The 16,973-nt window shown below is 41.9% G+C and overlaps 1 protein-coding gene across 5 annotated transcripts in view; it reads left to right on the plus strand.

The window, feature by feature from the left end:
- Window positions 1–16,973, plus strand: part of TNIK (TRAF2 and NCK interacting kinase) — a 414,101-nt gene that overhangs the window by 294,802 nt on the left and 102,326 nt on the right. For all 5 annotated transcript variants that reach the window (XM_072618473.1, XM_072618475.1, XM_072618476.1 and 2 more), the window contains exon 12: window positions 10,972–11,176. In XM_072618473.1, coding sequence (XP_072474574.1) covers window positions 10,972–11,176 — 205 coding nt within the window. The remainder of the gene's footprint in view (window positions 1–10,971; window positions 11,177–16,973) is intronic.

Here is a 16,973-nt window from a genome sequence, read left to right on the forward strand (position 1 = left end):
CAAAGCTCTTCACAAATATCTCATTTTTTCCCTCACAATGACCTTGGAGTTGGGTACTATTATTATTATTATCCCCATTTTATAAATGAGGAAACTGAGGCAGACAGAGGTTAAGTGACTTGCTTAGGGTCATACAGCTAATAAGTATTTAAGGCTGGATTTGAAAAGTCTTCCTGACTCTAGGGCCAGTGCTCTATCCACTTTGCCCCCTTAGCTCTAAGTGTGTACTTCTCTGGATAGATAGATAGAGATCTGTATCTATACATATATAATCTATAGATATATACATATAGATTTATCTCTATCTATTTATACATTTATTTTTTCCACGTAGAAAGAGAGCTCTATATAAATATAGACAGATGATAGAGATAGATAAAGCAATAGGCAGATAGATGATAGATAGATAGATACATAGATGATAGATAGATGATAAATACATAGATGATAGATAGATAGACATAGATAGATATCTTTTCTCCCCATAGAAGGTGAGCTCTTTAAGAGATTATTTTTCATTTTTTTCTTTTTATTCCCAGGGCTAGCATGGTGCCTGGTATATAGGAAGTCCTAAACAGAATCCTTTCTGCATAGTCACCCTTTAGCACTCCAAAGGTGTATTCTCTAACAAGGACATCATAACTTGAGAGCTGAAAGGCAACCTAAGAGGTCACAAAATTACAAGATCATCACTTTAGAGCTGTATCAATGCACTCATCCAGTCCAAACCTGGCCCAATGAGGTTAAGTATCTTATCCATTGTAAGAGCTGGGATTTGAACTCAAGGCTAGGGTTCTTTCTCCAGCATCATGTTCCCTCATTTTTTGTCCCTGTGTTTTCTGCTGCCATGAATTTGATTCTGTGTTTTCCTCAATTCTGAACTTTTAAGCCAATAAGCCTAAGGTGACCACCTCACTATGATTTCTCTTCCCTGTGAGAGGTAAACCAGCAATCATATAAACTCTTTGCCTGCCGAGAGATGATCAGCTCAGCCATATCATCTTCCAAGGGCAAAGACCAAAGAATTCCTCCCTTCCACCTGAGGCTTAAAATGCTGGCCACAACTCATTTGGCAGTATAAAGATAATGGCTCCCAGGAAACTGTGTGGAAAATGAAGCCATCTTCGGAGGTAGAATACCAAATGTTCTCTCTCCAGTTGTAGCCTGTCCAATCCCACTGGCACATGCTATTTTCCAGTAGATTATCCATCCAGAGAAATGTTATGGACTTCACGGCCTTTCTGATGACTGACCTGTGCAAATTAGGCAGTCTCGATGACACAAGGTTTCCCAAAAGTAAGACACCCTGTATACTTTTCAAACTGGACTGTGCTTGATCTGGTCCCTGTCTTGGGCTCTCCCCAGCTCACTAACTGGTCCCCTCACCTTTTATAACTGTGGTATGCCATCCTATCACAATTAAGAATTATGTTCATGTTCCTGTTTTTACAGACTTTAATCTTATTGAATTCCTGAAGACTAGAAAGGGGCATTTTAGAAATTAGATAGCAGCTTCAGAGTCATGACCAGTCACCCTGAGTAAGTGGTTTTCACTGAAATCTGCCTATGAGTTCATGATCAATCAATATTTCTTAAGCATCCTTAATTTTTTAATTGCATTATTCGTCTAGTGCCCTGTTTGCTGATATAGCTCTCAAGAACACGGGGCGATCAGCATTTACAATGAGCCACAAGAGCCCAGGGTGACCAACATTCACAATGAGCCAGCCATCAAAGGAGAACTTTTGTTCAAAAAGTCTTTGTTGAGTACTGAAAGATTTCAAAGTCCTGTTAGGTGGGGGATGAGGTATGAAAAAATCACATTGCAGAGGCCTTGTTCTCAGAGAGTTTCCAATCTAGTTGGGGCCATGAGACCTCTGTACCTTCTCAAAGGAAGTGTGGTCCAGTGAAAATAATGTTCAATTTAGAGTCAGAAGACCTGGGTTCTAATCCTGCCTCTGATTCTCTCGGACTATGGCCAATTCACATTGCTTTTCTCCATTTCCATTTTCTTATCTATACAGTGAGGAGGCTGAACTAAACGGTGCTTTTGCGGGTTTAAAGTTTTGGACCTATGATCTAGGTAGCAATAACTTGTAGCATATGGTCTTGAAAGAGAACAAGACTGTCTCTGTTTATTTTCACACTTTGAGAGAAGGTCTGATGTTCCTGAGGGGGACAGGTTGGCAATTTCTTGTCAAGGGAACCTCAGCATGAAAGCACCATTGTCTGAGTCTCATCAGGATATTCCTTCAAACAATAAACATTTATCAAATTAAATATATGTATTATATATATGTGTGTGTATGTGTATATGTAAGTATATATTTACACATAAACACGTGTATATGTATTACATAATATCATGTAAAATAGCAATACATATTAATATATTCAAAATAAATGCAGAGTAATTTTAGGAGTAGTCAGGTGGTACAGTGGATAAAGCACCAAACCTGGAGTCGTGAAGACCTGAGTTCAAATCTAGCCTCAAACACTTAGTAGCTATGTGACCCTGCACAAGTCACTTAATCCTGTTGGCCTCTGTTTCCCCATCTGTAAAATGAGAAGGAAACAGCAAACCACTCCAGTATCCTTGCCAAGAAAACCTCACATGGGGTCATGAAGAGTTGGACATGACAAACAACTGAACAGCAACAGTTTTGGGGGAGAAGACAGTAGAGCAGGGAGGATTGAAAAGTGACCCTTAGCTGAGGTTTGAATGAAACCAGGAACTTCATGTGGAACAAGTCCATTTCCATCATCTAGAACAATCTTTGTACAGGGCTGGAGGAGAGAGATGTGAGGAATGGCCAGTTGGCTAGCCAGGGAGAGTGGTAAGTTAGAGCCAGGTTAAAAGCAACTTTAAACATCAGAAAGATCTTCATTTGGTCCTAGAAGTAATAGGTAGTCGCTGAGATTTACGGAGCAGGGAAGAGACATGGTCAGATCTATACTTTTGGGGAAAATCACATGGAGCCTGATTCCATCAGAAGCTACTAAAGAGAAATCAGCAGTCAGACTTAGAGGTCTGCTGTAACTGCATTCCATCTGACCTCCACCTAAGGCGGCTGACCACTGGGCATTCAATGACCTTATGCACAAGGTAAACTGAGTCTCCTTTCCAAGTCTCTCCCCCCGCCAAATTCTTATGTAAGAGTAAGAGATAAAAAGTTCTACTCACAAACCTCTTTCAGAGCTCTGATTCAAAGGTCACTCTTTAGTTATCACACCATAGCCTCTCCGTACTACTTACTAGGTAGGATTTTAGAACTGGGAGAGACCTCAGAGACAATCTAATCCAAATCTGTCATTTAACAGAAGCGCCAGTGAAGACACGGAGAGGTTGAAATGGTTTGCTCATGATGATACAGCTAGCCAGCATCAGACATGAGATTCAACCTCAAAATTGCTAAGCAAGTGTTCTTTTTTATGGTAGCAGTTTGAGACACACAAAGATGCAGTCTACCTACAGTCTAAGAGGGGTAATAAGACACACACACACACACACACACACACACACACAAATAAGACTAATACAAACTAGAGTATAACTACACCATGAGAGAGACCCAGAGGACTTTGTTAGTTGAGAGGACAGAGAGATCAGGGAAAGCTAATTAGATTGTGAGGGATAAATGGAAATTGCCAAAGCAAGTCTGGAGGGAATGAAAACGTCTGCAAATGTCTGTTCTCTCGAACAGCAGGAAACAAAGGCATGAAACTGAGCAAAGGGTGAGAGGAACAGCAAACAGCCCAGCTTGGAGCACAGAGTCTCTGAGAAGTCGCCCATATGGAAAACAAGTGGAATAAAAATAACTTCGCCCCCAGTTTTCATTTGAAACTTTATAGTTGAAAGTAAACAACCAAGCATGGGACAAAAATTGGAAAAGAAGGAAGCGTGAGCACCTCTGCTTTGCTCTTTCATGGCCCTTCCTCCCTCACTACCAGCCCCTTCTCACCTCTTGCAGAAGAATCTGATTCACATCAAGTCATTGCAGGTGGGACAGAGAAGGATCCCAGAGAAGGCCTAGGCTCAGAACAGAAGCCATTGCAATGCCTTGCTTAGATTCCAGTGTTTCAAAGACCCCTGATTTCCCTGGTATGGGTTTGCCCTCCACCATGTAGATTGTACCTCCTTTCCATCACTAAGTAGATGGTGATTGCCAGCGCCAGGAAAAAATGTCAGGATTCCATGGCTAATCTACTAATGTACTTCTCCCAACTTAGTGAGGGCTGGTCTTGAGGACACAGGGTACAAAGGCTTGTATTCAGTCATTTGATCATTAAGCATCTACCAAACACTGTGGATATAGAGACCTAAAGCAAAATATCAATGATTTGCCTTCTATAGGGAAGTTGTTCACTTGTTTTCAGTTGTATCCAACTCTCCATGACCCTATTTGGGATTTTCCTTTCAAAGATACTGGAGTTGTTTGCCATTTCCTTCTCCAGATCATTTTACAGATGAGGAAACTGAGGCAAACAGGGTTAAGTGACTTGCCCAAGGTTACACAACTAGTAAGTGTCTGAAGCCAGGTTTGAACTCAGCAAGATGAGTCTTCCTGACTCCAGGTCTGGAGCTCTATCTGCTGAGTCATCTTATTGTCTTAGAGAGATGACTAAGGGAGGAGAGGTTAGTGGACATGTGCACCACCTCTAGAGGGAAAAAAGTGCACATATATTACACTTTCAGTGATAATTTCTGTATGCATATATGGACAAATTAAATTTACATACTAGCAGTGGCACCTCCTATAAGAAGCCTTCCTTTACTCCCCATACTGACTAGAGCCCTCCCCTCAGACTGCCTTGTACCCATCCTGCACCTATTCTGGGTCCTCCTTTAGAATCTAAGCTTCCCTGATGGTAGCAGCTATCTCATGTCTTGTAACCCCAGCTTAGCACAGTGCTTGATAATATGTAATAAATGTTTGTTGATTGATTCATTGACTGAAGCATTTATAGCTTTCCAGGACTTAGGCTCCATGCTAGGGTGGAGAGGCAAAAAACAATCTCTGCTCTCAAGGACCTCACAGGTTGATGAATTAGAAAGCAGACCAATAACAATGTGCAAACAAGATGTAGACAAGAGAAATTTGAAAAGAATACTAGAGAGAAGAAGGCTCTAGTGTGAAGGGGATTGGGACAAGCTTCCTGTCAAAGGTAGGATTTTAGCCAAGACTTGAAGGAGGCCAAGAGACAGAGATGAGGATGGAGGACATTCCAGGCATGAGGGATAATGCCAGCAAAAACGCCCAGAGTCAAAGGGTGGAGTGGGCTTAGGGCTCATTTTTTCCTAGGTCTATCCAGTTTCCTTCTCCAAAGTTTGTGTGTGTTCATCCTTTGTTGCTGAAGAAGACCATGCCATCAGGGAAATAATGACGTGACTTGCACTTGACTTTGTTTTTGAGTGAGGGAGGGCTGTGCAGGTCACCAGCCTCACTTCTCCCCCAGAGCCATCTAAATCTAGTGACCGGATATTCATCAGGATGACTGAAGATGATCCAGGATGAGGCAATTGGGGTTAAACGACTTGCCCAAAGGTCATACAGCTAGTGAGTGTTAAGTGTCTGAGGTGAGATTTGAACTCAGGTCCTCCTGACTCCTGTACTGGTGCTCTATCCACTGCACCATCTAGCTGCCCCTTCTCCAAAGTTTAGAAAATTGGGTGACATAGGACATGCCTAGTCATTGGATGCCTGGGAAAATGCTGAATGGGAGAGAGATCCAGGGGCCTAGGAAAGTTAATGAAGTGCATTTAATTTTGGAAAGGCTGGAGAAAACCCCACCATAACCACTGTTCAGTTTTTACTTGTATTCTTCAGCCCATGCCATGGAGCTGGGGCAATGAAGAAGCATCAGGATAGCCCAAATCACATGCCAAAGAGCATGGGGAAGGTCAGTAAATAGTACTGTACTACTATCTGTCAAATAAATAAGCAAGCACACAAACAGATAAAGTTTCTCTGAGCGCAGTCTCCCTCCAGTCCCAACTCTAACGTAGGAAGCTTCAACCCTACACGATGGGTCACACAGAGAGCCCTGCAGTTGGGAGCCAGATCAGTCTTTGAGTGAGTGAGTGAGTGTGTCTGTGTGTGTGTGTGTGTGTGTGTGTGTGTGTGTGTGTGTATGTCTGTGTGATTCTGTGCCTATGGGACAGACAGACAAGGAAGACAGACAAGACAGATAAGACAGATGGGCAAGATAAGCAGCTGAGGAGAAAGATTAAAATGCATAGAGAGTGTCACTGTTGATGCTGCTTATAGATACTGGAAAATTAACAAAAAAAGGAAAACTGAAACCTAAATTTGACTATATAAAAATTATGCTAATTACAGTCATTTATAAGAACTAATTACCATATGAACAATAACCATTATGCAGCTCATTAATATCTGCCAGATCAATTTTGTTGTAAGTTTTATTTGATGGAAACACTAATCTGTTTGTGGTTGCTCAGTTTTCTGATGCTCGTTTGGCATGATCATTTGCTCACTCTATTTTTTTTAAATCAGAAGGAATATTAGATAAGGTTAATTTGTAATTAGCATAGACATTGCACCTGCATTCTAGTGCTTAAAATTACTTATTCTCAAGTAGTTTAAATATGTCTCCTGAAATATTATTTATAGTATTAATTTATTGAGGGAAGGTAAGTTTTCTACATAGTCTCTGATTTTATTCTGAATTCTAATCACATATATGTATGTGTGTATACATATGTATATATGTTTATACATTATATATGTGTATGTGTGTGTGTGTATATATATATATACATATATATATATATCCCCCATGATGTACTGAAGATACAATGGTAAAAAATGGCATAGCCTCTGGCTTAGAGAAACTTGCCACCTATTACTGAGAAGTTTATAAAGTACATTAAGCACGTTATCTCAGTTGATCTTCACAAAAAAAACCCATGAAGCAACTACGACCAAGTTATTAAATGACAGAGTAGGATCTTACTGACCCAAGGTCTGGCACCCTATCTGCCTTAAGCCTCTGAAAAGGGGAAGAGTATGAAATGAGACTGATCAGATAATTTGGAGCCGAATTATAGAGAACCTAAGATCAGAAGGTTAAACTGTATTCTGTAGGCAATGGGAAGCTACTGAAAATGGAGTTTTAAACATCATCAGATCATCTTGTAAATTAAACTTTATTTATAAGTAGAATGTTACCAGTAGCTTTCCTCTCAGTACTCCCCATGATATAACTACATTCAAAAATGATGACCTTTGGTCCCTAAAGGTTTCCATACCACATTTTGTAAGTCCTTTAGGAAAATATTCCCCTTTCTGTTACTGTTGGGGGTGGGGGCGCGAGGGAGGGAGGAGTGGGGCTTGGTATTACATGATGATATGTCATTTGCACTTTGTTCCAAGTCGCATAACTATAACCCACAATTATAATAAATGGTGCTTGTTTGCCAGGTTGATTGGTGATGGAGGGCATTGGGAAGAGGAGAGTTGGAAATGATCGTTGTTTAATTTTGTTTTTCAAAATGTACTATATTATTTTTTTGGATGCACGATGCATTTCTCGACAAACACCAAAGTAAACTCCCCTACAAAACAAACTCTCCCTAAAAGGTAAAGCTATCCATTCTTGGCAGAGAGAAAGGATATGTCTTTTAACTTTAATGGCATTCTAATAGCATTGGCTGTTGTTTATGAAAAGACTTTTGCTGCCTCTCCACATTTCTCCTTGCAGCACTCCTTCTGGGCTTTCCCTGAGCTTAGACTCAGAGGATCAGCCCCCAAGGAGGCCCAGACTCCTAAAATTATGACTTTTGAGCCTCTACCTGTGTATTTATCTTAAATACTCACATGTCACAATGAGCTCAAAAAATTTATTTGCTTATGTTCATCATAAATATGGTAACTTCAAAACTGCTGTCCCTCAGCTATGCACATTATCAGTGGAAGAGTGAGCACACCCATTAAGTTCTGAAGTAAGGAGGCACCCTCATGTATCCAAGACCATGGATGCCCTCAGTGCCTGGAATCCCAGTTATCCATTCTTTTCTCCATGTTCACTGGGTGGGTTATTCCACTGGACTCACTGTGCTTTCTCCCTGCTTGTCTGGTAGCTTCTATTGAATGAGTGTCTGGACAACCAGATCCTATGTCTTATGGATTCATAGGAGAGGGAACAGAGAGAAATCTCACTTCCCTGAGAACTAAGGAATGATTAAATCTCAAGACCTAGACTCTACTTCCAAATCTGGTCTTCTTCTACGATGCCAGAAGGAAGACTTCTATTAAGAATCCTTTAAGTCCCCACTGTGATTCAGAATACCAGACACTGCTGAGTGTCTAGAGAGTGCCTCCTGCATTTTGAGGACACCGGGGGCATAGCAAATATTTTTACCAGTCAATAGCCAGCTGCTCTCTAAGTCTATCCAAGACAATAGAAGAACATCTTCACACCTTATAAAATGGTAACAAAGTCTCCTTTAGTTCTAGTTTAAGACTATAACACCACGTTGTCTTTTATAAATCTGCACGTTATTATCTGTTTCCCTCAGCTGGGCTGGGGGGATATCAATTGATCGGTGGTAAGCTGATCCACTCCCCTACTCAGATAACTTTATTTACGTCATCATAATCATCAAGCTATTGGTTCTTTTGCCTCCACTTTCTTTTTTCTACATCACTTAATCCAAATCTCCTGATATTTCAGTAAACCAATGAATAGACATTTATTAAGCACCAGATATATGCCAGGCACTAGAAATACAAAGAAAATAAAATGGAAAAACCTTTTTCTCAAGAGTCTAACATTCTGTCATGGAGAAAGCATATACATATATATATATATATGTACATGTATATATGTATATATACATTACATATATACAGAATAAGTAAAAAATAAATACATGATAGTTAAATACAATATAGTTAAGGAGGTAGGTTAATAGCAATTGGAGGCATCATGTAGATCAGGGCTGGGGAATCTGCAGCCTTGAGGCCACACGTAGCCTTCTAGGTTCTTGGGTGTGTCCTTTTGACTGAGTCCAACTTTTGCAGAACAAATCCTTTTAGTAAGGGGATTTGTTCTGTGAAGTTTGGATTCAGTCCAAGGGCCACACTTGAGGACCTAGAGTGCCACATGAGGCCTCCAATTCGTCATTCATCATTTGTCACAAGTTTGTCATTCCTGATATAAATAGATGCTTAAGCCATTACAAGGATGCACTACCATTACAGTTCAGTTTAAAAAAAAAAAAGGTCAACCATTTGTTGGATGTAGCCATCTCCAGTTGTCCTGATCTATGTCGGGCCACTGGACCCAGGTTGCTCTGGAGGAGAAAGTGAGGCTGATGACTTTGCACGGCTCTCCCTCACTTAAATCCAATTCACTTGCATATCGTGACATGACTTCCCTGATATCATGGTTACAAACAGCAACATGTGGTACAGGTTGGACTAGATGGTCCCTGAGCTTCCTAGCAAATCTGAAGTTCTGTGAGTGTATTAAATTGGGTCCTCTTTGTATGTATAATCCCTATAAAAGATCTGAAGAACATGAGAAAAGTCAGTAAATGTCCAGCTTTTAAGTCCCCAAGTGATTCAGAGTACCATTTCAAGGGCTGTAGGACATACAGGGTGAGTCCTAAATGATGGTAACATCACTGCCAGAACAGAAGGAAAATTGGATTTGGCTCCTAAGAGAGGAGCCAGATGTCCCTGCTATACAGACCACCAGGCCCATTCCCCATGTGGAGTAGTGTGCGTGTGTGTGTTGGGGGAGGGGCGGCTGCACAGGGTGGTGGTGGTGATTTTTTAACTTGCATTTTGTAATGCTATTTCTAGTCCTTTAAAAGTCTCTTCATTTTCAAGGACTCACCAAAGCTGCAGCACAGTCTGACTTTCTTGAGCCTCATACATAGTTAAAAAATGAATGAATAAGTGAATGGTAGCTAGCTAGCTAGGTGATAGAGATAGATAGATAGATAGATAGATAGATAGATAGATAGATAGATAGATAGATAGATAGATAGATAGATAGATAGATGGATAGATGGATGGATGGATGGATGGATGGGTAGATAGATAGATAGATAGATAGATAGATAGATAGATAGATAGATAGATAGATAGATCGATCGATAGATAGATAGATAGATAGATAGATGATAGAGCAAAAATTTGTTAAGGACTGACTATGTCTATTGGGCTAAGTGTTAGGGGCACATATACAAGAAAGTAAGATAGTTGCTGCAGTCAAAGAACTTATATTCGAATGAGCTAAGACAACACATAAAGGGGATATCTGGGAAGTACAACTCTGAGGGAGCAAAGGCTCACACATCAAAGATCCAGGACCTGGAGGAGGGGGAGAAGATGCAGTAATGACTGGAAGATAGTAAACAAACATTAAAAACAATTTAAACAGGTTGTATAACTGAAGTTTGTGGTTTCATATATACCACCCTTCTTTGTCTTTTTGGATGCATTTAGAGCAGTGCCTGGCACATAGTAGATGTTTAATAAATGCTTATGATCTTAACTTAATTGATTTCCTTGTATATGTTGATGATTATAACTAAATAGAAAAGATTAATGTCTGTTCCAGATCTAGATCTATGACTATCATACGAGATGCTATGTGTTGGGTTATTTACCAAATATATCTTAACCATAATTAGTAGTGTTTTTACCAAAATGAACAATTGGATTTCATTACCAACTTGCATGGTGCTAATCTTCCCCCTTAATAAATTGTATATAGTGTATAATAGTGTATTGTCATAGGTGGGAAGCTGACAGTCCGAACGTTGCCTGTGTCGAAGATCCACCTTCACCAGGTAGATGGTGGAAAGATGCTCTCAACATTGAGTTCCTCCTTGCAGTAAATGAACTTGTTTACCATGGGGCATCCATCTCTTTCCTCTGTGCTGCTCCTCTCTCAGCGTCCCTGTCTCTGATCTCCTTTTCTCTGCCCACACAGTTCCATCTTGAATCTACCTGGCGAATCCACCCTCAGACGGGACTTCTTGCGCCTTCAGTTGGCCAACAAGGAGCGCTCGGAGGCCCTGCGGCGGCAGCAGCTGGAACAGCAGCAGCGAGAGAACGAGGAGCACAAGCGTCAGCTGCTGGCAGAGCGTCAGAAGCGCATCGAGGAACAGAAGGAGCAACGCCGAAGGCTGGAGGAGGTAGGAGGGGGACCAGGGATGCTCAACTCCACCGACTGGAATGACCAGCCCAGCCGTGGCGGGCCGGGAGCTGTAGAGACTGGGGGCGGGTGGAACAAGAAAGGAGCAGTCCTCGGTTCCTTCTCTTGGGGGATTATTTCTTGCTAGAGATGGAAGCATGCGTGGAAACTGGTTTTAGGAGTGAAGAAACCTCCAAGGGCATCACTTTGATTATTAATGCATTTGGAGAATGGGGAGTGTTGGGTAGAAGCTGCAAGAACGGATATCCTAACGATTCTAGCTATCAAACGTGGAATGTTGATTCAAGAGATAATGGACTTCCATGTCATTCAAACCAGTATCTTTATGAGTGCCCTCTATGTGTCAAACTGCAGCAGCTGGGTGGCTCAGCAGATACAGTACCAAGCCTCTTCATGAAGACTCATTTTCCTGAGTTCAAATACAGGAATTACTAGCTGTGTGATCCTAGACAAGTCACTTAACTCTGTTTGCCTCAGTTTCCTCATCTGTAAAGTGAGCTAGAGAAGGAAACGGCAAATCACTCCACTATCTCTGCCAAGAATACTCCAAATTAGGTCACTGAAGAGTCAGACACAACTGAAAAATGACTGAACAGGACAAGATATATCAGCTTATGCCAGGTGGAGAGGGAAATACAATCTATGAACAAGCATTCATTTAACATCTCCTGCATGACGGACAATATTAGGCAATGGGGATGCAATCATTAAATCAAAGATGTAATCATTTTTTAAATTTAATTTAAATGATTTTAAATCATTTTTAATTGCCTGCTATGTGCCAGGCATTGTCCTAGGTACTGGGGATACAGTCAGTCCATAAATTAGCATTTGTTAAGTGCCTCAGGGTGCTAGGCTTCAGGATACAAAGCCAAAAAAAAACCCCAACTTAGATTTAATTATATGGAAGCTCTATGTACACAGAGAAGTCCAGCATAGACACATGTTACTTGTATGTGCATGTGCATATTTATATACATGCATGTATACACACAAATATGGACAATGAAAGTCATCTCCAGAGGACATGAAGTAGACTAGTTGTATTGAAACCCAGAATGTGCAAGAAAGAGTAATATGTAGTCAACATGGAAGATAGACTGATGGTAGACTCTGAATTTAAAAGCCAAACAGAAGAGCCTGAATTTTGTTTTAGATGTAATAGGGAGCCACTGATGCTTCTACAACATGGGAGTGCCACAATCAGACAGACTGTTGAGGTTATTCTTGGTAGGTTGTGGATCAGACTGATGCACACTGAGGTGCCTTTGCTCTGTACTTCTGTGGGTGCTGGCTCTGGTGCCTGAACTAACTCCTTAACATGGTAGAGCAGAGCCCTTCAATAAGGCATGCTAAGTCTCACTTTCTGTAGCAGCTAATGTCACATACTTTTATGGGCCTTTAGCCCATTAGTCCTCCAGAATTTTATGAGGTTGAATTTAACAGCATTCCCTCAGCCCACCGAGTTCAAAGCTTTTTCTGTTTTCTTCTCCAAAATAATTGATGATAAGCATGTATCATATGTGCATATATACATTTAGACATTTGTTCAACTGATACATATATATATATTATCAGTTTAAAATAAGTGTGTGTGTGTGTGTGAGAGAGAGAGAGAGAGAGAGAGAGAGACAGGCAGAGAGGCACTATGCCACAGGCTGGGGAGGGAATCTCAAAGTGCGGCCAGGGAGGGAATGGGTACCAGAAAAGACCTCTTGCAGAAAGTGAGGTTGGAGCTGAGTCTTGAAGGAAGCCAGGGAAGCCAGGAGGTAGAGACCAGAAAGGAGAATGTTTCAGGTGTGAGAGAAATCCAGTGAAAAGGCAAATCATCAGAAACTAGAGTGTCTCGTGCCAGGAGCAGCAAGATGGCCAGTGTGGCTATGTCATAAAGCATGTGGAGTCAAGTTAAGTCATCAGCATTGCTTAAGCACCTACTGTATACCAGGTACTGTGCTGAGTGATGAAGATACAAAGAAAGGCCAAAAAAAATCTCTGCCCTCTAGGAGATCCTGGCCAGACGTGGAGGACAACAAGCAAACAGTAGGCTATAAGCAGGATAATCTGGGGAGAAGCGCAAAAAGAAGGCACCAGCATTAAGGAAGCTTGGGAAAGGGTTCTTAGAGAACGGAGGATTTCAGTTAGAATTTAAGGGAAGCCAGGAGGGGTGGAGGCAAATTCCAGTCTGTGGGACAGTCAGTATGGAAAGAGTCACGTCGCTCTATCCAAGAATGTGTGGAGGGGGGTCAGTTGTAAGAAGACTGGAAAGGTGGGAGGGGTCTGGGTTCTGAAGAGCTTTAGAAACAAGACAAAGGATTTGATGTTTGATCCTGGAGGTGATGGAGGACCGGGAGGCAACACTGGAAGACAAGCTTTAGTGAAATCACTTTGGCAGCTGAGTGGAGGATGGGCTGGATCAGGGAGATCAGCCAGAAGGCTACAGTGAAAGGTGGTAAAGACCTGAGTCCTGACAATACTACTATATACATAGATATATGCAAAAGAGAGACAAGGTGATGATGGTGGGAGCAAGATCCTAGTGCAACTGGCGGGATCTATGTTGGTGGTATAGTGGGAAGCATACTGAACTTGGAGTTAGGAGACACCTGGGTTTTAGGCCTGTCTCTATCTTTCTTGTCCTGGGCAGATTTTCCCAAACCTCAGTTTTACATTTGTAAAATGGGTATGTAGTGTTGGCAGGGTAGTTAGGTGTCACCGGGCCTGGAGTCAGAAAAACCCGAGTTCAAATGTGGCTTCAGACACTTAGTAGTATGTAACCCTGGGCAACTCACTTCACCCTGTTTGCCTCAGCTTCCTAATCTATAAAATGAGCTGGAAAAAGAAATGGCAAACCATTCCAGTATCCTTGCCAAGAAAACCCCCAAAAGAGGTCCTGAAGAGTCAGATACCACTGAAAGTGACTAAGCAAAGTGTCTGCAGTGACTACTTTTAGTGGTCATCCAGTGATATCATAGACATAAAGTGCTTTTTACCTATTTCTATTTCCAATATTGGGGTTGCTGGCCAGTGGGGGAAGGGAAAGGTGATGAATGAAAATCCTGAATTCACCATCAACTGTCCAGGGTTGGTTTCACATCCTCTGAAGATTCCTCTTGCCCCTCCTTAGTTTTGTAGCCTATATCATTAATTTACTTTGTCAAGAAGTCAGTGCCAAGGTGGAGGGCGGAGGGCTGCAGATTAAGGCTGATTCTTTTCTAAATAGTTCATTGAGGTCCAGCCCCACTGGTTTGAATGAATGAGAGAGAGAATCTCATTTCCACTTTACATTCATCAGTCTCTTCCCCTTTCATTGCATCAAGGCCAGAAGCAGAGCCCGAGGGAAATGTCTGGACACCAATATGAGTGGCAGTTCTTACAGAGGGTGCCTTAGCCTCCAGAAGCTCGATAAGCATCTCTCAGGCTGAGGAATTAGGGCAGAAGGAGGGGTATCCTGTGGTGATATACACTTCCTTCAGCACTAGAAAATTTGCAAGGGAGACTTTTGAAAATTTTTATTTTAAGTGATAACCTATGGCCAGAATGGAAGATGCTTGGGAAAAGAGCATTGGTAGCATGGGAGTCCTGCTGCAGAAAATCACTTTTTTGAGGTGCAAGGCCCTCCAAAATCTGGGACCAACCAGATTCTACGCCATGCACTCCATTCTTACCCAGATATCCCTGCACTGTGCCCAGACCTTTCCCCAACTGTCTCCTTCTAACACAGAAACAAGGCAACATGAAGAGATTTCTACTCAGAAAAGTAGAAATGAGGGGTTCTCCTCCCTCCTCCTTATGCCTGGGAGAGACCCTTTCTTCACCTCTTTAATTCCTAATTTTTTAAAGTCTAACTCATATCCCATCTCTTTCAGGAAGCTTCACTTCCCTTCTTACCTTGGTTGGTAATAATAACAACAGTATTTATATCACACTTTACATGTAACTTTATTTGATCTACACAGCAACCCTGGGAAGTAGGTGCTATTACTGTCCTCATGTTATAGATGGGGAAACTGAGGCAGAAAGAGGTTAAGTGACTACCTAGGGTCACACAGCTACTACGTGTCTGAGGCAGGATTCAAACTCAGTTCTTCTTGAGTTTAGAACACTCTCTATCTCCTTGCTTCCTCTCAGATCTCACAGAGAACTGTGTACCTCTGTAAAACTTAACTTGTCATATAATGCTGCATTGTACAGTTCCCTGTGTTTGTATGTATAAGCTGCACAAGGGTAGGGACCATGTGTTGCCTCTGTTCTAGTCTCCTTCACAAACAATAGGTACATAATAAATGTCACTGTATTTCATTGCAGAGGGTACCAATGCTGGAAGTGAAAGTCCTGGGTTCATTCTTCCTGTGACACATGTGACACTGAGCAAATCACTTCTGATCTCTGTTTCCTCTGAGGGTGTTAAACTCCATGACCTCTGAGGTCATTTCCAGCTCTAAATCTCTGTATGTCCCCCATGCCTGATCTGTTCCCCTTCTGCACCTCTGCCTCTTGGTCCCCCTGGCTTCCTTCTAATTTCTACTCATTAGTCCACATTAGTCATTTCCCAGTCTCGTCCCTCCCACCAGTGCCTTATACACACACACACACACACACACACACACACGTACATCTACATACACACATCTCTAGCTATCTATCATCTATCTATCTCTACTTTGCAAACTTTAAAGCTCTCCAAATGCTCTCATCACCATCCAATATCCTCTGGTTGCTGGATAAGTTAAGTGGGTCAGATCGAAAGGAGTCCACTGTTATCTATGGGTAACAGATGCCAGTGTAGTTAAAAGGAAAATAAATATTTAGTGCAGAATATTACAGATATGAGTGGAAGACAGACTCTGCATGCTGCCAGGAGAGGCCTGTTATTGATAGCAATGTAAACAGGTTGTGGCTATAGGTAAAGGCCTCTGTGAAGACCAGGCTCCAAATCGGTGATAGTCTAACATCAGTAAGTATTTACTGGAAGCATTCATTCGTTCATCAAACATTTATTAAGCATCTTAGTTGGGCTGAGCTCTAGGGACATAAAGATGAAAAATATTGGTCTTTGCTTCCAAGGAGCCTTGGAATCTTCCAAGGAGATACAACTTGTACTCAAGTGAGTACAAGGGGACCCTGGGAAGATTCCAAGGTTCCAAAGAACTCTAGGAAAATTTAAAGAGGAAGAGATCACTTTCACCTGGGAAAGGGGGAGAGGGAGGAGGAGCCTGAGGAAAGTTTTCATGGACTAGATTGACCTGAGCTTTGCAGGAAGAGAGAATTTGGATAGGTAGACATGGGAAGCTGGGGGTGTGTACCAGGCAAGGGGGGAAAGCCTTGAGCAAAGACAGAAGACGGTATGATGAAATTGAGGAACAGCTGGTAGGATGGTTTGGCTGGAACATGGTGTGTAAAAAGGAGTCGTGTGAAGTAAGCCAGACTGTGGACGGCTTTAAGTGGATCAGGAGGAAAAAATGGATGGGAAGTATTTTGCAAACCTTATTTATGGGTAAGATATTAAGAACAGGCTAGGAAATTTGTCTTTTATCCCAAACTCAGTGGGAAGAAACAGGAGGCTCTGCTGGGGAGGGGCATGACTATATCTGTCCATTGGGATATTATTTTGGCAGCCATATGGAGGGTAGATGGGGGAGGGGAGGTACGGTGCTGGGAGGGAAACTGGACACAGGGAGACCAACTGAGACAACATGGTAGCAGTGCAAGAGACAATGATGAGAAGCTGAAACTGTCCTGGCCATAGGATGAGAGCACAGATGGCAGATATTGTGGAG

The sequence above is a fragment of the Notamacropus eugenii genome, chromosome 6, assembly GCF_028372415.1.
Source record: "Notamacropus eugenii isolate mMacEug1 chromosome 6, mMacEug1.pri_v2, whole genome shotgun sequence".
NCBI classification, from domain to species: Eukaryota; Metazoa; Chordata; class Mammalia; order Diprotodontia; family Macropodidae; genus Notamacropus; species Notamacropus eugenii.